Source organism: Neopsephotus bourkii, unplaced genomic scaffold (assembly GCF_033783945.1).
Source record: "Neopsephotus bourkii isolate Nb327-2 ecotype Australia unplaced genomic scaffold, CSIRO-AGI_Nbou_v1 NB_860, whole genome shotgun sequence".
NCBI lineage: Eukaryota > Metazoa > Chordata > Aves > Psittaciformes > Psittacidae > Neopsephotus > Neopsephotus bourkii.
Genome location: NW_026901356.1, coordinates 242,327 through 264,479, shown reverse-complemented (window position 1 = coordinate 264,479; position 22,153 = coordinate 242,327). Strand labels below are relative to the sequence as shown.

At 39.5% G+C, this 22,153-nt stretch overlaps 2 protein-coding genes across 7 annotated transcripts in view; one reads left to right on the top strand and one right to left on the bottom strand.

The window, feature by feature from the left end:
• ANO3 (anoctamin 3) overlaps positions 1–22,153 on the bottom strand; it is a 207,369-nt gene that overhangs the window by 8,950 nt on the left and 176,266 nt on the right. For all 5 annotated transcript variants that reach the window (XM_061356554.1, XM_061356556.1, XM_061356557.1 and 2 more), the window contains 6 exons: positions 6,665–6,747; positions 5,599–5,739; positions 5,089–5,253; positions 3,744–3,780; positions 1,833–1,944; positions 635–692 (listed from right to left, as the gene is read on the bottom strand). In XM_061356554.1, the coding sequence (XP_061212538.1) occupies positions 635–692; positions 1,833–1,944; positions 3,744–3,780; positions 5,089–5,253; positions 5,599–5,739; positions 6,665–6,747 (596 nt within the window). The remainder of the gene's footprint in view (positions 1–634; positions 693–1,832; positions 1,945–3,743; positions 3,781–5,088; positions 5,254–5,598; positions 5,740–6,664; positions 6,748–22,153) is intronic.
• On the top strand, positions 13,455–21,692 carry MUC15 (mucin 15, cell surface associated). Of its 2 annotated transcripts, XM_061356654.1 has the most exons (4): positions 13,463–13,708; positions 15,837–16,563; positions 18,206–18,361; positions 21,186–21,692. In XM_061356654.1, exons 2-4 carry the CDS (start codon positions 15,870–15,872, stop codon positions 21,344–21,346), a joined length of 1,011 nt encoding a protein of 336 aa, XP_061212638.1. In that variant the 5' UTR covers positions 13,463–13,708; positions 15,837–15,869; the 3' UTR covers positions 21,347–21,692. The 2 variants fall into 2 exon arrangements, with proteins under 2 accessions (XP_061212639.1, XP_061212638.1); XM_061356655.1 differs by lacking the exon at positions 18,206–18,361 and having other exon boundaries at positions 13,455–13,708.

Sequence of the window (22,153 nt, the reverse complement as noted above, 5' to 3'; positions counted from 1 at the left end):
CTTCTGCCTAATGTCTAAACTACATCTCCCATTTGTCAGTTTAAAGCCATTCCCCCTTGTCCTGTTGCAGCACGCCCTACTATAAAGTTTGTCCTCATCATTCTTATAAGCCTCCTTTAAGTATTGAAAGGGTGCTCTAAGGTCTCGCCAGAGTCTTCTCCAGGCTGAAAAACCCCAGCTCTCAGTTTTCCCCCACAGCAGACTTGCTGCAGGCCTTGGAGCATTTTTGTGGCCTCCTCTGGACCTGCTCTAACAGCTCCACATCTTTTCCTGTGCTGGCAGAAGCTTCAGAGGCTGATAAAAAAGCTGATTATGTTTATGTCCTCTGTCCAAAAATTCTACACACCCAGGAGATTCCAATCACATAGGATATAGAAGTGAGGTAAGGGAACATCACTTCTCTTTTCCCAAAGATAGAGATATGCTTTTCCCAAAGATAGAGACAGAAAGAACTGTGTGTCTTGGCCAGGGTCACTTAGAACAGTGGAGAATGAAGAAGGAAAAACACATGTCCTGTTTCCTCTCCTTTACTATAAGTAAGAGTTTACTCTTCACTGCACTTAATTAATATCCTTCAGCCATTTTCTTTTTTACACATGGGAATTTCACAGGAACACAGAATAGCATTGCTTACCTCTTCAAGTCTCCATCTGTTAAAAAGCTTGTTGTACTTTCCTGGGCGGCCTGCAAATCTGGAAAGTAAGATTTCTGTTTCTCAGTGCACGTTCCAAGAACACCCTGTATCAGTAGTTATTTCACAGCATTCACTGAGCAAAGTCAGAAAATATAAACAGATTAAATCACACAGGCTTAAATCTAGTATCTGTAGGATATGGAAGTTTCAGAATGCAAACAATGACCATTATTTTGCAAGTGACTCTAAGGTTTTATTATGTCCAAGACAAAAATCCTAGCTTCAGAGGTTTTAGATGTTAGATATTCAGCCTCTGAATTTACTGCAGAAACGGGATCTGCTTGGCCATGTGAAGTGTGCACTCTCAGAATCTTTTTCCAAACCCATCAGAACCAAAAGATTTTCAGAGATCTAAGAGACTCTTGTATAACAAACTGAATCAAAATCCTTACTGACCTCAGTGAAAGTTTTAGATGAGAGTGAAAAAACCTTGTGCCTGGTCCTAGTAGACACAGGAGACAGCAAGATACAAAGAAGATATTACCAACTGTCCTTCTTAGAGTGTTGCCTGGGTTTTTTCCCAACCAATCTTGAACTGAAATTATATTATAAAACTTTATAGAAGGCACTCTGAAATACTCTAGGTTCTGCATGAATTATAATTATCATAAGGAAGATGAAGCAAGGTTAGATCTGTCTGGTATCCCATGATTTCAGCTAAAGATAAACACGAAAACTGGAGCCAGAATTTCTGTCTCCTACTCTTTTTTAAGACCTGCCATACAATACTTATTACTTATAGAAACAGATTCTGGAAAATGGAATAAACATGGAAAGGGGAATAAACAAGAAATAATGAATAAAGCTTATTAATGTGGGGCTAAATACAGACCCATGTTTAGGAAGTGGCTTGTATATTCAAAGGTTCTGAATTCTTATCTAGTAGGAAAGTCATGTACATAGACCCCACTTAAAAAGCAGACTTTTTACTCTCTAGTTTCATGAGTAAAGATTTCAAGGGTCTAATCACCACACACAGTTAAAAATATTAGTGTTATTAATTATACTCAGAATGTGACTTGCATCTAAATCTCACAGTTCCAGTTGCTGATTTATTTTCTTCAAACCCATAAAATTAGCAAGGACTATGAGTCCTGTGCAAGTTTTCCTTTAAGTGCAATTAGCTAAGGTAATTTACCTGCCAAGGAAAAAGGCAATGTAGAAGATGGAGCTATTCAAGTTGACAAACTGGAAGAGGAACATTTTCAAGGCAAAGCTGTTTTCCCATTCAGATTCTGTTCGAGGGTGCTCTGTGGAAAGACACAATATACATTATCTAAACAAAAATGACACTGAGTTATACCCAAGTTTGCTCACCAATTGAGCAACACTAACAGAACAAGTGACAGTTTCCAGTCATGGTGCTCCATCAGGTTGCAGTTAATTTTTTTTTCCTCAAAGTGTTCAGTCTGCAGGCCACAAAACCATTGTCCCAGCTCAGCCTACACTAGTTCTAAGCATAAACAGGAGATACAAGCTCCTTGGTACAGAACAGGAGAAAACTCTTTGGGAAGAGTTCCATTCCATGAAAAAGTTCTGAATTCAGTATAAACCTTTAATTTTAAGGCTACAGGTATCTTGATTAAAAAAAAAAAAAAACAAACAAAAAAAACCAAACAGAACACCCCCCGCCAACAGAACAAAAACCCCCCCACAAAACAAACAAAAAGCAGAAGCACTTTGGTGTCAGCAGAGCAATAGCCAGGGACTGCCAAGGAAAACAAAGGAGACACAACCAACAGCCAGTTGGTTTCTCACACAGGCATCTCGCCTTCTAAATACATCTGTAAGACCACTACTTCATTCGCCTCATGTCTGACTTAGAACTCAAGGGATAATGATTAATTCAAATTTCTCTGATGGATGTATCAAACTTGAAATATAGCACACTGATAAAAGTTTTTGTACTACTTAATAAATTACTTTGGTCTAATGATACCTAACTTAGAATACAAATGTACAGGATAGTAGCTTTACAAATGGGTACTTGTTCCCAGAAGTTAAGATATCCTCCTCTTTGATATAAAAAAACCCCTCAGCAAGTGGAGTGTGCTACCCAGCTTAACTGCCTGATGTTCTAAGTAATGCTTAATTCAAGAAGCCTTTTTTTCTTTCTTTTTTAAATTCTTTGAGATATTTTAGGAAAAATCAGCTTGTATACACAGATGAAATCATCATTTTCTTTCTGCCTGCATGCTAATATAATATATTGAAAAAGTTAAGTAGGAATACACACCAGTGTGATGTAGAAAAATATTTTAAAATATTTTAATAATTTGGAAAATTGACTGTGCATAATGAATCTTTTAACCTGTCCAGCTGCTTGTTAACGGAAACATTATGTTCTGAGCATTTTTTTAGTGCATTCTCTTCAATACTTGAACCAGCAGAGGGAGCTGTTAAACAGTGAGCTTGGTTTTAAACCGTGACAATATCAATTGCTTATTTTGAGGTGGGCTGATAAAGCAGGTTAAGACGAAGCACTAAAAGGTAACATATTCATACAGCAGGAGATTTTAAATGCTGTCTCTGCTTTCTTGTTTTCTGTAAGATAGAAAGCTCCATGACCGAATTACGATGAGAGGCTTCAGTACAATTTTTTAATGTGACAGAATTAGTGCAACTTTAAAATTTATGACTTAACAATTTTATCTCAAGGTAATGTTATCTTAACCCTTTTTGTCCATATGAAAGTTCATATTAAAAAACTTTAAAAGAAACTCCCCCCAAAAATAGGCATTTCTGAAAAATGGGAAAAAAAATCGGTTTTATCATTGTAAGAAAGAATATGCTTTGACTTTTGTTCTATTATGACAATTTATACTATAAAACATAAAACACAGAAGTATAAGAATAAACTCCTTTCTTTTCTGTTATTTCTTTGGTGAAATAATCATATAATTTCTTTCTCTGATACTTCTCACTTCCGTAAGGAAATGCCAGAATCATACCATGCATTGGTGAAGTTTTCAAACCCCTGTTGTCTGGAAATATAAAGGTACATGACACACCTAGCAAGAACCATGCCACTAATAAAAGACCTACATACCTAAGTCTGTCAGGAGATAGGCAACCTTTTCATATACCTAAAACAGAAATAAGAGATAGTGTAAGTATGGCATATCCTGTCTGTTGTCAAATCCAGAATGAAAAGAAGCATGAAAAGCATAGGTGTTCTATTGCCTACAGCATCAAGGTATCCAGGCAGATACCGGGCAGAGAAGGTACCTGCAAGTGGGTGTATAGTTTCCTACAAAGACTTCACTGAACTCCTTTAGTCCCATTCTCTTGTAAATGTATATATGTAAGCATGTATATTAAATATACAACAAAGATAAATCAAGAGACAATAGGTCAAGAAAAGTGTTCAAACATCAATGGCTCTCTTACTGAACAGTAAGGTGCTTATCCTCTAACTTCAGGAGCAAACCTATGTGATCTAAAGTAAGCAAAAAGCCTACTTTTGTACGTTTCTTTGCATGAATGTTCATACTGGTTAGGATTATCAGTCTATTATTGAAAACTTCCTTATCTGTCTACATATTGACTATCTCCAGTCCTAATTTGAAATGACACTTAGCCCAAGGTAGTTACACACTCTGAGAAATATTTCCTTGAGTATTTACTATTAATTGCAAGTTATTTTCAATTGCTTAAGTGTGCTTGTTCAGTTGAATGTACTTTTTTTTGACTTGGAATTGTAAGATATAATAACAGAAATAAATACATGACTGTCTGTTTTGAAGAATTCTTTTCTATTGCAGTGACTGCACGATCTCCTTAAAAGAATTAAAAGCCATTCTTTGCTGTGCTATTATTCCTTTCTATGTGTTTATGCCTGCATGGGAATAGAAAAATGATAAATGAAATACTTAAACGAAAATCAGGTATCACAGCGATTCTAGAACTGTGCAACACTGATATCACAATTGCATTTTACATAAGAAAGAGAAGAACTCAAAGTTACAATTTACTTATTTTATAAATAAGTAAATAAATAAATAAACAAACCAAAACCCTTCCCACCCACCCCCCCCCCAAAAAAAAGCCCAGCAAAAAGAAGGCACCAGCCAAGAAAATAATAAAATAGCATAGTTTCACTTAGACATGTACTTTCAAGGGTAATGTAAAAAACAGAAATGCAAATGTAGAAAGCAGTACTCCGTACCACTGTGACTTGGTAATATAAGCAAGTATGTGAAGTGACTAAGTAGTTATTAGAAAAAAAATTGAGAAACATAGTATTAGAAGAGGAAAAAGCCCTGAAATACTAGCTTCAGGCACTGCTACGTGAATAAGCAAGAACATGACATATATCTGATATACAGTAAACTCAGGAAGCTCATAAAAATTACTTTACCCTAATCCCTCCTTTGAAAGTGCAGAAGACTTACAACATTGAGTGACATGATGATCATAAAATTGATACAGACTCCAGTGCCAGATGTTGCAAACTGCCAATACTTCTTGATGAAATACCACTTGAAAGAAGCAAACTGTTCCATGGCTACCAGACGATACACCACAACAGCAAACACTGCAGTGAGGACCAGTGAAATCTACAGGGAAGTATTTATGAATACAGGTATTATAACAAAATAAACTACATCTGAAATAATTCCCACTGAATTAACAAATTAACAGGTGTTTTAAAGACTGCCATTTGTTTTGGTGAGCTGACTCTGAGAGAAGAAAATACACAACCACTGAATTAAAACATTTATTAATTATTCTTTTTCAATAAAACTATGTTTTAAAAGAAAGCAATCCCTAAATAAGGAGTAAGACTCAAACAATCAGTTTTGCCTATTTTATGTAAATCCACTAATCTTAATGAATTGTGTTAGTATTTACATCAAAATGAGATTAAAGGCTACAATAATTCCAGTATTATTAAACATTACCATGAAAAATATTCCTGAGACAGACACCATTAGACGACTCAGCTTATCAGGGAAAGGCTGAAAAGGTTCAGGTTTTCCTGTGATGGGATTTACTCTTTCCACTTGGGAATATTTAGCTTCAAACTGGGGGCGCAGCTCTTCCTGGAACAACAGGGTAGATTCCATTTGTTGTAACACTTATTTCACTGAAGTATCAAAAATCAGATATACATGTGCTATAAAGTAGAAAATTTATATTGATAAGAAATCTTTTTTATAATGCTCTATAACAAACATCCAAAGAATTTACTCTTTTGAAAGTGCCAGAGACCAACAAAGAACAAAAAACTTAAGAGCCTTCCCCAGTACGTGAGGGTATTAAAAGGATCACAGGTCATAATATTGGTCTAAACACTAGGTTATCTGCAAAAATTGATAAGAAAACTATAAATTAATGCCAGTTATGACAGTGTCTTTTGTGATATTGAGCCATTTTTTAAAAGCCAACAGCTTGTATCATGCATCTATGGAAAGCTATAAGAAAAGTAGTGGCAAAGTCTCTGTTGACTTAGGCTGCAGTTAAATCAACAATATAGTTAAATCACAGCTATGTCCTCTACTGATTTATGAAATTATAAAATCATTTTATTATTGCTGATGCTGATAGCAGAACGTTAAAGGACAAGCTATGCCTCGAAGAAGGATATAAAATCTAGTTTCTGTCCTTTTACCTGTCTTGGTCCCAATTATACACAGGATTAGGAATTTCCAGTACAAGAAACACAGAACTGAAAGACATTTGTGTTGGCATCCGTAGTAGCTCCTATCTTCTGTACGGGTAGTATTTCCACTCAGTTTTTCAAAGGATACTTCATATAGAATTATATATATAGAATTATATCTGGAATTATAATGCTAGTTGCAGAAGGGAAAGTATGCTTGTACAGACTCAGGTATAATTTTTGATGCTGCAACCAGTGTTATAAACACAAATATCTGAATGACAGTAGTGTACAGTATGTATTGCTATCTACCCTTAAATCATATTGACAGCATGATTTCCAGGTTTACTTCTGTTTAGTCTTACCTCTTCATCTTCCCAGTCTATGAGGTCCCAGTCATAGGTTAATACAGCTCTCCTTCTCTTCCAAAACTCTAGAAAGACTGTAGCTGTGGAAATCATCAACTGCATTTTAATTATGGGAAAGAAAATAAAAAAGGCCACACAGATCTCAAGAAAACGATATGTAACATGGTAACCGTCATTAGCCACTGTCAGGCTGTTTCCCTATACTAACTGAAAACTGTAAATCATAGAATCATAGAATAATTAGGGTTGGAAAGGACCTTAAGATCATCAAGTTCCCATCCCCCTGCCATGGGCAGGGACGCCTCGCTCTAAACCATATCACCCAAGGCCTCGTCCAACCTGGTCTTGAACGCTGCCAGGGATGAAGCATTCACAACTTCCCTGGGCAACCTATTCCAATAACTTAAGGATAATCACTGTTACAACTGGAACACTATTTTACTATGTTTATCTAAGAATCTCTTTTTTTTCTTTCTGTCTGCTCTATTTGTAAAGAGATATGAGCCATACTTTTTAATTGTCATTTTGCTTTTGATTTTATTCAAAACATATACGGTTTAAAATCTTTCCTTGAAGAAACAAGGATATGCATACACAATGACATCTACTATTAAAGTGCTACATTATGATCTCATTTTATTCAGTTCAAGGCAATCAAGAAATCAAGACAACCTCACTCGTTTCCCAGCTTCACCAGCTTTATACAGGAGCAGCTAATCTCTGTGTGAGATATCAGATTCTCTATGTACTTAGCAGTTTTGGGAGATCCTATGAAAATAATTACAACCAATAATTAACCCCAAGTTTCCCAGACACTGTAGTTTGACACAGAGGTTAACACCTTGTTTTGATGGGATTCCTCACAGAATGTGGGCCTGCTCAATTATTGCTTGGAAAACAGTGATTTCAAATAGGAAGTGAGAAAATTTGTTTCCTTCTGGGAAGCCAACTGCTCAGAAGGAGGATTCCTTACTCAGACTGAATAGGATGGTCTCACATTCCTAACTTTTTGTGTATTTTTGTATTATGTTTAACATCTTATTGGGTTTACATATATAGTCTATATAGACATGATATAAAATGATATATTCATAATGTTATAAATAAATATTATTTATGCTGGGGAGGGACTCTTCATTAGGGACTGTAGTGATAGGACAAGGGGTAACAGGTTAAAACTTAAACAGGGGAAGTTTAGATTGGATATAAGGAAGAAGTTCTTTACTGTAAGGGTGATGAGGCACTGGAATGGGTTGCAAGGGAGGTTGTGAATGCTCCATCATTGGTGATGTTCAAGGCCAGGTTGGACAGAGCCTTGGGTGATATGGCAGGGGGGTTGGAACTAGATGATCTTAAGGTCCTTTCCAACCCTAACTATTCTATGATTCTATGATTCATGATCCATATACTACATTAGAGCACAATGACTAGAAGTTAGCAGAAGTCCACCATACCACTACCCATATATAACAGATGGCTGAGTAAAAGGAACTTGTCCTGAATATAATTTCTAGTAGTATGTTCTTTTATTCTACCAAGCATGGATCTTGTCTTCACTAGACATTTTATTCAAGTTTTGGATGCTCCTAACAAGAACAGCACACAGCTCTCCTACTTAAGCAGCAGTGGGGGTTTGCACTTGAGTAATCTGAGGGTGAAACAACCTTTCCTCACTGTCATAGGAAGTGCTATCACAACCAGTGCAGTGCAAGACTCAGGAATGTTACAGAAGACACCACCTTGCAAGAGAAATCCCTTCCTGACATGTGAGGACTCGGGAGGAATGTTAAACCCATGCTACACACAAAGCAACCAATGCTTTTCTTATGTGACCAAATAGGTAGCAGAAATACAACACACTCTGCAAAAAACAGCTGTTTGTGCTGTGAGTCAGGCTGCTCTACGAAGCATACCCAAGACATCCACTAGCCCTGTGCCAAAACTGGTAAGCCTGCAAAAATGAAATAATTCAGCTATACTCAAAGCAATAAAAATTAAGGTAGTGACCCAATTATCAGGAATAATGAATTTTAAATCCTTCTGATTTAAAATACCCAAGTCAGAGAAACTGAAACCAAGCAAATTAATTAGTGGTGCTTTCCTCCTGCCCCCCAGTGCCAGTAATGAAGAAAAGAGTGAGGAATGGTGGACTAATGAAGTACATGAACATTTTTTTTTGTCTGGGAAGTATTTTAGCTTGTGTAAATATCTGTTGAAGTCCTGGAAACAAAATGAGACAGTTGTGGTCTAGAAGTAATACTAGACTGTAGACAAATGGTGTCTTCAGTCAGATATATAGTAATCTTACAGTGCTATTTATTTCAGTCTGTCCCTTAAGATTTTGGATAATTTGCTTATTCTTTAAATCAAGATCCGTCTCTAAGTTAGAGTTTTCAGGCTCTGGTATAGCATGAATAATAGGCTTGAGTATAATACGAATAATAATAATTTATGTCATTTATGCTACTTATGGACACGAACTAAAGTACCTCTTCCAGATTCACCTGAGCTCTTAAAAATGCTGCAATGTTCTTTTCCATGCAGTAGAACTGATTTCATGGTGATTTTGCTATGCTACAAGGCCACTAAGAAAATAGTGCCAAAAGCCAGGAAAAAAGCTGCTGGGGGTGGGGGGAAAGGTAAGTCACAAAACTTCTGTGGTGTTAATTGCTAATCTAAATGACAGCAAAAAAAAAAAAAACCAACAAAACCAGAATTCCAAAAATCAAGTATTTGTCTAGTTCTGCAGAAAGCCTGGATTGTTCCTGGCTTGCCTTGATTTTACTCTATCACAATAGAGTGATAGATTTAACCTACTGTGACAGAGTAAAATAAAAGCTAATGCCACCCTTCTCTGACTGCTCTCTGTTCAATCGAACCCCCTGGTGCCAGTTGCTAGGCACTTCTACTGACTCATCTCTTCCTTTGATCTCCCAGCTCTGAAAATGGTAACCTTTGACTTTTATCAATTAACTTCTGTAGAAAATCAAGACATACAGTAGATGATTAATCCAATAATTTGATCATCAAGATGCATGTTCTAACACCGCTTTGACCTGGCAGAGTTTGTTTGCGCCTAATCCTGCCACTCAGGAGTTCTGGATGATTTACAATTTACAGGGTCACACACAGGCTTCCAGTTTCCTGCAGAAAACATCATCTGGTGCCTCCCCTGCTTTTTCCCAGGAACACTGCTTCCAATTTTAGAGCTTCAATTACTGTTCTGAATTTTAAATCCCATAATATATGGTGTACTTCCTTTTATGGTCCAGCATTTTGGTACAGAATCACTCATTTAGGGATTTGTCATTCAGTGCTCTACAGTGCAGTTCTGCTCATTCTACGCTTCCAAAAAAAATCTTTAAATTCTTAAGTTACTTTATTTTTACTGTCCTTATTTGCACTGCCATTATTTGCACTGATGAAGAACTGAAATCACAGAATTACAGAATCATTTAAGTTGGAAAAGACCTTTAAGATCATTGAGTCCAAAGGTTAACCCAACACTGACAAGTCCACCACTAAACCATGTCCCTAGACAAGTCTTTTAAATACCTCCAGGAATGGTGACTCCATCACTTCCCTGGGCAGCCTATTCCAATGCTTGGCAACCCTTTTAGTGAAGAAAATTTTCCTAATATCCAATCTAAACCTCCCCTGGTGCAAATTGAGGGTTTTCAGTAGGTAACTCTCCACCAAGTTTGGCCTCAGCAAGCCAAGCCCCTTCTGAATACTCTGCTCAATTACTTGTTCAGGTTTCACAGTATCACAGTATCACAGTATGTTAGAGATTGGAAGGGACCTCAAAAGATCATCTAGTCCAATCCCCCTGCTAGATAAGGTTACACAGGAACGTGTCCAGGCGGGTTTTGAATGTCTCCAAAGAAGGAGATTCCGCAACCTCCCTGGGCAGCCTGTTCCAGTGTTCCGTCACCCTCATTGAGAAGAAGTTTCTTCTCAGGTTTAAGTGGAACCTCTTGTGTTCCAGTTTGTACCCATTTCCCCTTGTCCTATCATTGTTTGCCACTGAGAAGAGCCTGGCTCCATCCTCGTGACACTCCCCCTTTATATATTTATATACACTAATAAGGTCACCCCTCAGTCTCCTCTTCTCCAAACTATAGAGACCCAGCTCCCTCAGTCTTTCCTCATAAGGGAGATGCTCCACTCCCTTAATCATCTTAGTTGCCCTGCGCTGGACTCTCTCCAGCAGGTCCCTGTCCTTCTTAAACTGAGGGGCCCAGAACTGGACACAATATTCCAGATGAGGTCTCACCAGGGCTGAGTAGAGGGGAAGGAGGACCTCTCTCGACCTACTAACCACCCCCCTTTTAATACAGCCCAGGATGCCATTGGCCTTCTTGGCCACAAGGGCACAGTGTCGGCTCATGGTCAACCTGTCGTCCACCAGGACCCCCAGGTCCCTCTCCCCTACACTGCTCTCTAAGAGGTCGTTCCCTAACCTATACTGGAACCTGGGGTTGTTCCTGCCCAGATGCAAGACTCTACACTTTCCCTTGTTATATTTCATCAAGTTATTCCTCCAGCCTGTCCAGGTCTCACTGGATGGCAGCACAGCCTTCTGGCGTGTCGGCCACTCCTCCCAACTTAGTGTCATCAGCAAACTTGCTGATAGTACTCTCAATTCCCTCATCTAAATCATTGATGAATATATTAAATAATACTGGTCCCAGTACCGACCCTTGAGGCACTCCACTAGATACAGGCCTCCAACTAGGTTTAGTCAGTTACATTGCAGCAAAGCAAAACAATGAAGTCCTACAGATTCAGTACCTACTGAGACACACTCTTCAGAATTGAAACTGCTGCTTAATAAATATATAATTTAATGAAAGGTTAGTCTCATCTCCAACTTCTGGAATACTCTGAACCATATGGCCATAGCTCCAAGTCTGCTCACACTCAGGTTCACTGCTGGAGGTTTTACCTTCCAGGAACAGCAGGTCAACACTCAGTGCTAGCGTGCTGGCACCACACTGTGGGTGTATGACACTGAGCCAAGAACTGAGTCACATACAGAGCACTATATTAAATAATACATATTATGCATGTATTCAAATAACCTTTAATTGTAAAAAAACTATCAGAAAGGCTTCTCAGCACCATAATGTGTGCACAGAATCATAAAACAGAATTGTAGAATAGTTTGGGTTGGAGGGGACCTTCAAAGGTCACCTAGTCCCATCTCCCTGCAATGACCTGGGGGACATCTTCAACTAGATCAGGTTGCCCAGAACTACATCCAGCCCTGGCCTTGAATATCTCCAGAGATGGTGCATCCACCACCTTTCTGGGCAACCTTTGCCAGTATTTTACTACCCTCGTTGTAAAGAATTTCTTGCTCACATGCAGACTGATTCTCCCCTTTACTTTAAAACCATCACCCCTCATCCTATCACAACAGGCCCTGCTAAAACATCTCTCCTCATCTTTCTTATAGGACCCTTTTAAGAACTGAAAGGCCACAATAAGGTCTCCCCAGAGCCTTGTCTTCTCTGGGCTCTCTCTCTCACAACAACCCCAACTCTCTCAGTCATTCCTCAAAAGAAAGGTGCTCCAGCCTTCTGATCATTTGAAGCCCTTCTCTGGACCCTCTTCAACAGGTCCCTGTCTTTGCTGTACCGAGGACTCCAGAACTGGATGCAGTACTCCAGTGGGGGTGCATGCTGGTGTGAAGTACACTGTTGACCCAAGTATATTGCTTGTTATTTAGTTAATGCTGCTTAAGGTCCAAATCTGGACACAAATTTGTGGTGGGGCAGTTCAGATCTCATGGTCAATCTGTTAGATGCATATCCTAGCAGACACAGCAATAAATATGTGTAGCAAGCTTGTTACACACTGCAGAGAAGGCTAGATTTCAAAGAAAGCCAAACCCACTACACCAGACTCCTCTCACAGACCACCCCACCTCATACCACAGAAATAATTTGCTTTCTGAAAAGGGGTATTAGAAAAGGTAGAACTTGATCCATTTCACAGAAAACCTTCCACTTGTCCACTGCAGTATTTTCAAGAAAACACCAGTAGTTGGCCCTATATAAACACCTCCTGCATAGGCCATATCCTCAACACTTATCTCAAGGATTAGTTATGAAAGAGTATTTGCACTTGATTCCTTAAAAATGTAAAGTGGAAATAGAGAACAACATCATGGAATTCCACTCAAACAGTCACACAATACTGAAGCACTTCTGAGTCACTCTTCAACCACGTACCTGCCTAAAATAACTATGCATAAGGCACTAAAAAATAACAAAAACACCCCACAGTTTGACTAGATCAGCATAGTAAGTTATATATCATATGCCTGACTTCCTCATTCTTACTTTATATACTTAATTACTTTATATAACTATACTTTAATCCAGTATTGTCCATATTAAACCTAAAGCAAGAGTTGTAACAAATTGTTATGTATTGCAAATTAAAAAATGACATCTGATACATTCAGAACATTTGTATTTAGATTATCTAAAATTATTGCAACTGCAAACATATTAGAATCATTTCTAGCAGCATGGTTTCCTTAACAGAACTCAGAACTTTATTTTGTAGAAGACAGGTCTTTTCCAGCTTTCATGTCACACTGTACCATAGGAAACTGCAGTAACAAGAAACTATCTTCTGCTAAATTAATAGTTGCATGGTACATGGAACAATAGTTTCTACAGTTTACAGAAAATAGTCACCCATCTGAAATACCAGCTCAAATACTTCCAAAGGATTAAGCAATAAGCACTGCCTCCCCACTTTACCCTAAATACTGCAATTGCTGTGGACTCTGTAATGACAGAGCTGGGTGATGACAGCAGCCAAAAGAGTGTGGCTGGTTCCCAGACGTGTACAGGGAAGGGCTGCCCCACCTCACCTCACCTCTCCTGGATGGCGCGTTCCTCACCCCCGTCACACTGCCGTGTTTATTGTCCCTGCACTCCCTTCTTCCTACCAGACTAATTGCACTCTGGGCCATTGCAGGATTTCAACAGGCTCCTCTTGCGTGTTTTGTAGAGCTCAAAGGTAAGTCTGAGGGGTTTTCTTTTTAAATGCTTATTAGTGTATGTGATTAATTTAATATCTTATATATTATTTCATACAGTGTTCCAGAAGGCAGTCAGTGCTGTTGTAGCCAAATTCTATTTAATTTCTGAGAAAATAATTTTTTAATCACTCCCTCACCATTTTTTAAATTCAAACATTAAAGCAGAGAAGTAGCAACAATAAATAATGTCAGTATTTCACTCCAATTCATACTTTAGTGGGTATTTATGCTCTTTATGCAGCAAGCACTGTTGGAACAAGTTCAGAGAAGGGCCACGAGGATGATCAGGGGACTGGAGCACCTCCCACATGAAGATAGGCTGAGAAAGTTGGGGCTGTTCAGCTGGAGAAGAGAAGGCTGTGTGGAGACCTCATAGCAGCCTTCCAGTATCTGAAGGGGGCCTACAGGGATGCTGGGGAGGGACTCTTCATTAGGGACTGTAGTGATAGGACAAGGGGTAATGGGTGAAAACTTGAACAGGGGAAGTTTAAATTGGATATAAGGAAGAAATTCTTTCCTGTTAGGGTGGTGAGGAACTGGAATAGGTTGCCCAGGGAAGCTGTGAATGCTCCATCCCTCGCAGTGCTCAAGGCCAGGCTGGGCGAAGCCTTGGGTGAGATGGTATAGTGTGAGGTGTCCCTGCCCATGGCAGGGGAGTTGGAACTAGATGATCTTAAAAGTCCTTTCCAACCCTAGCTATTCTATGATCCTGTAAGTATGAGAGTTCTCTCAGAATCAGTTCAGATCCCATTTTAAATGCTTGGTATGGTGAAGGGAAGAATATATTCTGTGTATGCTACTTTTTACCAAACTTCTGTAAAAAAATGGTACTGCTGCACTGTTAGTGCTTCTGCTGAGTTTAGTTATCGTGGAAATGAACAGGAAATACACACTTAGGAAGGTGAGCCAGGGCACTTACACTTGTCACATTGCTAGCTAGTAAGAGGAGAAAAATTAAAATCATCATAGATTATTATTCATATTTATATTCCTCTTCATAATTCACTAAAAAGTCATAAATTATTTTCTCAGTACAAAAATTAAAATACATTTAAGCTTGAAAATTTAATATTCATTGCTCACTGAACTGAGAAGTAACTCATCCTTGAAGAGGAATCTGAATTTTAGAGCAAAGAGCTGTGGAGCAAAAATCCATTATGTTTCTGGGACCATGATTTGCTATGATTTCTTTCTGGATTCTAGAAGATAAATTCTTTATGTTTGCTTTATATTTGTTCAGTCTATTGTTGGATCACTGATGTAAAGGTAAAAATATTCTGCTTGATGAGGCTTAAAAAGCATAAGTGAGAGCTCTGCAAATATGAACATGCTACTTCAGACCATAAGAAACAGAGGTGCTATTAATAATACGCTCATCATGCCACTGTTTACTACATAAAGTTTACTACATACTTTCTCATCTGTAGAGAAAACACACCTCTCCCTGCCAAAACCTCATGGATACACTGAACAAGGTGCCTGCTGCAACTGTGTAACTTCAAGATGAGTTTTTCCTCATCCTTCTGAATCTAGCATTTGAAAAGATAATGCATAATACATAGCCTCCAGTCTCCTACAGGAAAAGAGGTTCCCCCACAAATTCAGCACCATCCATAACCGCGGGACTGATCTAGTTGTCAGCTTGCACCTGGTAGCATTCAGATGACACTCACTGCTCAGGGTCACAAAAAATTACCCATCAGGTCAGGGCTAATTGTAACAATTATATTTCTTAGCAATGGAGCATAACTCTTCAGCACGTTCCTGGAGCTGCTGCCTGTCCAGAAGGCATTGCCTTGGGTGTGCCACCCAAATATGTTGCCATTACCTTTCTCTATAGCAAAGTGGTTTTGAATCATTCCTCTCTGAGTACAAGGCCTGTTTACAGAGCCATGGAATGTTCTTGTGTAAAAAGCGTTTGTTGATTATCAGTATTCTTTAGGTCATTCTCTTGGTCATTAACACTTAGGGATGTGAAGTTTTCAGCATCAACATATGGTAAACGTGATATTTTCTGTACTATAACACTTTCTTTTACCAGCTTATTTGGTAAAAGTAGCTTTGTTTTGCAAAATAAAACCATGGACAAAAGTGAATTTCTTGCAGATTCTTCATATAACAAACTTTGAAGTCAACACTATGCAATTATCCTGTGGAAAGATTTTCATTTTTCTGCTTGTAAGGCTGCAATGGAACAAAAGCAATACCAAGGGCATGAAAGTAAATGGAGCAGGTGATAGCAATGGCTCAATTAGAGATAACAATTGGTCTACAGTGCAATCAACTTCATGGAGATTGGTTCCGACTGCAACTACTGCCATAAATCCTTCTATCATCAGTCATGCTGCACCAGCAACGGCCAACGTCAAAGAAAATGTAGCAGAAACAACAGAGATGAGCAGTCAGCCAAACAGCACACCCCCAACATCCACTGATGGCACCACTTTATCTTCAGTTGCCACTACAGTATCTAAAGATGGAATAAACAACTCTGCCACAACCTTCAACAGAATCCCAGTATCTTTAGCGACACTTACAACAACAAGTGAGCTTTCTCGACTGACCAAAAGTGCTGCAGCTACTTCTACGTCCACAGAGAAATCAAGTAACTCCACAGTCACCTACGGCACACCTTCGGCTGTGGTGCTCCCCAGTGATAATTCTTCAGCCAATGCCACCACATTGTTCCCCACCAGCGTTGCTCTGACATCACCCACAGTGAAGGAGGAGGGTACCACAACAAACTCCAGCACCATTCTGCAGGCAACTGAGCTGAACCATAATTTCAGTAACTCTTCTACTGCATTGCCTGATTCAAAAGATGCCAATGCAGGTAAGTCTATAACTGAGGACCAACTGATTTAACAAAATTATAACACTTTTTCCTTGAACAGGATGCTTTATCAGATATGTGAATTAAGAAGTGATTTAGTACAGACTAAAAATAAAACTCACCCAAATAAAAAAGGCGGGTTTAATTTTTTTTTCTTATTTGCTGTTTACTTGTTTAATACTTGCAAAAATAGGGGAAGCTAATGACACATACTGCCCATTCATACTGGAGTGGACCTTCAATGAAGATGTGCAGAAATAACACCTGGGGCCCTCACCTAAGACAGATGTGGAGTGAGTCCAGAGAAGGGCCACAAAGATAAAGATGCTGCGAGGGCTGGAGCACCTCTGCTATAGAGACAAGCTGAGAGAGTTGGGCTTGCTCAACGTGGAGAACAGGTCTTTTGACAAAGCCTTATAGGGACGGGACAAAGGGGAATTGCTTTAAACTGAAAAAGGGTAGATTTTGGTTAGATATAAGGAAGAAGTTCTTCCCTGAGAAGGTCATGAGGCCCTGGCATAGATTGCCCAGAGAAGCTGTGGCTGCCCCATCCCTGGCAATGTCAGTGCTCAAGGGCTTGGAGCAACCTGGTCTAGCATAAGGTGTCCCTGCTGGTGACAGGGGGTTGAAACTGGACAAGTTTTCAGAACCCTTCCAACCCAAACCATTCTGTGATTTAAAGCATGTAACACATCAACTTATTTAAGTTCAGAAACTTTTGTGACCAAAGATAACTTCTTATAAATACTTCCAAAGGAATTATATTAAATTGTGCATTTAATTATCAAGTCAAGTATGCGTGGGAAAACAAAGGAGTATAAAACTGTCATGGAACTTTTCTACCCTGCTGTTCTAAATCAGGTCAGCAGAAAAATAAAAGGAAGGATTAGAACACACAGTAACTTCTGTCATTAACTGGCTTTCAAGCTTTTAACACAGGCTTATCCATCATATCCAGTGGAGTACAGTTTGTACCAGGAACTGCAGGAGCATCAACTACCATCACTGTTCTAATAATTATAATGTACCTCATTTTTCGATAACGTGACCAAAAAGAAAGTGGGGTGGGAAAGCAAGTTCAATTCCAAGAAAAACAGAATACTTAGAAGAAATTTTTTATTAATTTTAAGAAATATCTTCGAGGAATGCAGTTATTCTGATAACTGAACAAGTGCAGAAAGAACTACTGGATTTCTTGCCTTACATACTCAAAAGTTGGCACTCTAAAAGTTAATCACTTGAAATTCAGAGGCTGCAGTTTTAACTGCTGGCTTAAATACTTAAAAATAACTGCATTCAAAGAGTGATTACTGCTTACTTCTTTCAAGAAAAAGACAGTGGCTGATTCTGTAATTAAACCTGAAACCTTTTTATTTGACTAAAAAAGCTCATTCAGCCTTCCCTTTTTGTTTTAAACCCACGTTATTTCCCTGAAAGTCAAGGATGGAAATGTCTGTTTTCTTTTCCAAGGGCAGAAGGTTTCTGCAGGGAGGCTGGTTTAGTCAGTCTGCAAAGTGTTTAAGATCCTTAGTGAAAAGCCTAACTTCACAAAACCCTTAACTGCTATAAAGCACGAGTCAAGTGCCTGAACTTACAGATTTATTCTTGTTATTCAACTTTCTATTCTTTTCTTCTCTCCTAGACAAAATGAACAAAGGAGAAGTAATAGTTGGTGTCATTGTAGGAGCCATTTTGTTGTCTATATTAATTGGTGTGATTGGGTATTTTATATGTGGTAAGAAGAGGTCTGAGTCTTTTTCCCACAGACGGCTTTATGATGATACAAGGAATGACCCAGGTAAGTAATAGTACAAATGTTTTGGATAAGAACATTTTGTTGCTTCTGCACAGAGCTGCTTAAATAGTCTGGTCTTAATCACAGAATCATAGAATCAAGCAGGCTGGAAAAGTCCTTTAAGTTCATCAAGTCCAACCTTTACCCCATGACTGCCAGAATAATTTATTAGGAATCGTATCATCAACTCCACTCAAACTAGTCTTCAACTGATAGCACTTTATTATTTTTAAATTTTAGCTTAAAAATACTCCCCTTTGTGTTTCTGCTTTACAAGTTATTTTTTTCAACCTCTAAAATATCAGAAAATACCGTTAACTAGTATCAGTGAACCTACTGAAAGAACTGTGGGCAAGTTCAAAATTACAGCTCAAAAGCTCTCCCAAACTTTGGTTAACTGAATAAGGCTAGACTCCTTACTCACCCAACTTCAGTTATAGAATGAGGGATGAAGCTATATCTGCTCTCAGGAGTAAAAATATTTTTAAAAAGGTTTAAAAGGAAGATTGATTTTATGTTTGCCATGAATATGTATAAACTCGCATTAAAGCATAATCACATAGTATCCAAACATTTGTATCATGTTCCTGGACTTTATTTTTAAACATTTAAACAAACATTGAGAGCCCAAACACACTTTTTTTCTCATATGAAATCAAATGAAAATAAAACTCTGGCAACATACCCTCTCTGGCTTAAATGCAAGAGCTGAAAGCTGCCAGAATGTCAGATTAGGAAACAGCTTTGAAAGTTGACCACCCATGTAGTGCTGAATGGACCTTACTGGGAGGACTGTTTTATCTTCAGAAGACTGTGGATCAGGGCCTTCATATTTTGCTCTCTCAAACATAAAAAAAAAAGCTGGCGAGAGGGGTCAAGGACAGCAGAAAGAGCTTTTTCAAATACATGGCAGGTAAAACTAACACCAGAGGCAATGTAGGCCCGCTGATGAACGGGACGGGTGCCCTGGTGACAGAAGATACAGAGATGGCAGAGTTACTGAATGCCTTCTTTGTCTCTGTCTACTCTGCCGGAGGCAGTCCTGAAGAGCCCTGTACCGCTGAGACCTCGGATGAAGATAGGTCAACGGAGCGGTCTGCCTTAGTCGATGAGGAATGGGTTAAAGACCAGTTGAGCAATCTGGACATCCATAAATCCATGGGTCCAGATGGGATGCACCCGCGGGTGCTGAGGGAACTGGCTGAGGTCATTGCTAGACCGCTCTCCATCATCTTTACCAAGTCTTGGGAAACGGGAGAGGTGCCTGAGGACTGGAGGAAAGCAAATGTCACTCCTGTCTTCAAAAAGGGCAAGAAGGAGGACCCGGGTAACTATAGACCGGTTAGCCTCACCTCCATTCCTGGGAAAGTGATGGAACACCTTATCCTTGGTGCCATCTTAAGGCATATCAAGGATAAGAGGGTTATGAGGGGCAGTCAACATGGCTTCACCAAGGGGAAGTCATGCTTGACCAATCTCGTAGCCTTTTATGAGGAAATAACACGGTGGATGGATGATGGCAGAGCGGTGGATGTGGTCTACCTTGACTTCAGCAAAGCGTTTGACACGGTCTCCCACAGCATCCTTGCGGCTAAATTGAGGAAGTGTGGTCTGGATGATCGGGTAGTGAGGTGGACTGTGAATTGGCTGAAGGAGAGAAGCCAGAGAGTTGTAGTCTATGGGGCGGAGTCTAGTTGGAGGCCTGTATCTAGTGGAGTGCCTCAAGGGTCGGTACTGGGACCAGTATTATTTAATATATTCATCAATGATTTAGATGAGGGAATTGAGTGTACTATCAGCAGGTTTGCTGATGACACTAAGCTGGGAGGGGTGGCCGACACGCCAGAAGGCTGTGCTGCCATCCAGAGGGACCTGGACAGGCTGGAGAGCTGGGCGGGGAATAACTTGATGAAATATAACAAGGGAAAGTGTAGAGTCCTGCATCTGGGCAGGAACAACCCCAGGTTCCAGTATAGATTGGGGAACGACCTCTTAGAGAGCAGTGTAGGGGAGAGGGACCTGGGGGTCCTGGTGGACGACAGGTTGACCATGAGCCGACACTGTGCCCTTGTGGCCAAGAAGGCCAATGGCATCCTGGGTTGTATTAGAAGGGGGGTGGTTAGTAGGTCGAGAGAGGTCCTCCTTCCCCTCTACTCTGCCCTGGTGAGACCTCATCTGGAATATTGTGTCCAGTTCTGGGCCCCTCAGTTTAAAAAGGACAGGGACCTGCTGGAGAGAGTCCAGCGCAGGGCAACTAAGATGATTAAGGGAGTGGAGCATCTCCCTTATGAGGAAAGACTGAGGGAGCTGGGTCTCTATAGTTTGGAGAAGAGGAGATTGAGGGGTGACCTTATTAGTGTATATAAATATATAAAAGGGGAGTGTCACGAGGATGGAGCCAGGCTCTTCTCAGTGGCAAACAATGAAAGGACAAGGGGTAATGGGTACAAATTGGAGGACAAGAGGTTCCACTTAAACCTGAGAAGAAACTTCTTCTCAGTGAGGGTGACGGAACACTGGAACAGGCTGCCCAGGGAGGTTGTGGAATCTCCTTGTTTGGAGACATTCAAAACCCACCTGGACACATTCCTGTGTAACCTTATCTAGGTGTTCCTGCTCCGGCAGGGGGATTGGACTAGATGATCTTTTGAGGTCCCTTCCAATCTCTAACATATTGTGATACTGTGATACTGTGATAAGAGGTTGACTGGATTTAGCTGCAAAGGACTGCTGAACTAAATTGTGAGTATACAGGGATACAAATCTTTCAAGCAGTATATAAAACTTTCAAGCAATATATAAAAAAATAATCCCATTATCCTTTTAGTTCTCCACTTAGACAACTCACTTGGACCATATGATACAAGTTTTGGATATGTGCCAGATGACAGAAGCAGCACAGCACACAAGGCAGTGGAAGACAACTTAGGCTGCCCATCTGACGGCATTCCTATGGCTGACATGACACCATCCCACCTTTCACTGTAATGTCAGCTTCAGATTATCTTCTCACCTGTTACCCTCATGCTTTCCTTTTTCCAAAAGGACCTGGCAGCTGTTCTGTTACAACTATTAGTGTGCAAACGTTTTGGAAAGCAAAGGCAAAAATCACAAGATAAAGGGACAGGCAGCAGGCAGGGCCCCCATCACTCTTTGACTTTGTAATTAAGTGATCAACCTATGGCTTTGCTGGAAGGATATTATACTTGCTTTATTAGAAATAATATAGACAAATAGCATCCAGGTAAAATTCTGCCTTGGGTAACTTCTGGTCACGAATGTGGACATTCTATGAATTCCCCCTTTCACTAGAACCTCAGCCTCAGCTGAAAACGGCAAGGGGAAAAAGCTGAAAAAGGCTCTGAGGGAAGCTCAAAGACAGAAATGAAGACATAGAAGCTACCAGCATTGTCTGGTAACTATATAACCAAGTGCAGTGTCTTTTAGGAAATTATGAAACTAATTATTAGTAATTGCAAGGCTACAAAAGCATGATCAGGTGCCAATGAAGAAATATCACTGAGGCAAGCAATAAAGCATGCCAGTTATACTGTGTTAATTTTTAACAACTTAATTATGGTTTTTGCATGCATGTGCATGTGTTTCTTGTGTTGTCTATGCAGCTCTGATGTTTTGCTGTTTGAATATTTTTTTTGCTTTTACCAGGCCAGCCTCCAAAATCTGTGACATTCGCTCATCCTTCACTTGAAGTTAGAATTATTAATACTTTTTAATACATATTACTTAAATAAAGCTGTTGTGTGCCATTTGACTCTATTTAAAATTGTAAAATCC

What these genes read in the sequence shown, in the direction of transcription:
- MUC15 (XM_061356654.1), top strand. Translation starts at nt 15,870, where the DNA reads ATGCAATTATCCTGTGGAAAGATTTTCATTTTTCTGCTTGTAAGGCTG. An exon ending in TTCAAAAGATGCCAATGCAG is followed by an intron (nt 16,564 to 18,205) that starts GTAAGTCTATAA and finishes CTTCTCTCCTAG; the next exon opens with ACAAAATGAACAAAGGAGAA. An exon ending in TGATACAAGGAATGACCCAG is followed by an intron (nt 18,362 to 21,185) that starts GTAAGTAATAGT and finishes TTATCCTTTTAG; the next exon opens with TTCTCCACTTAGACAACTCA.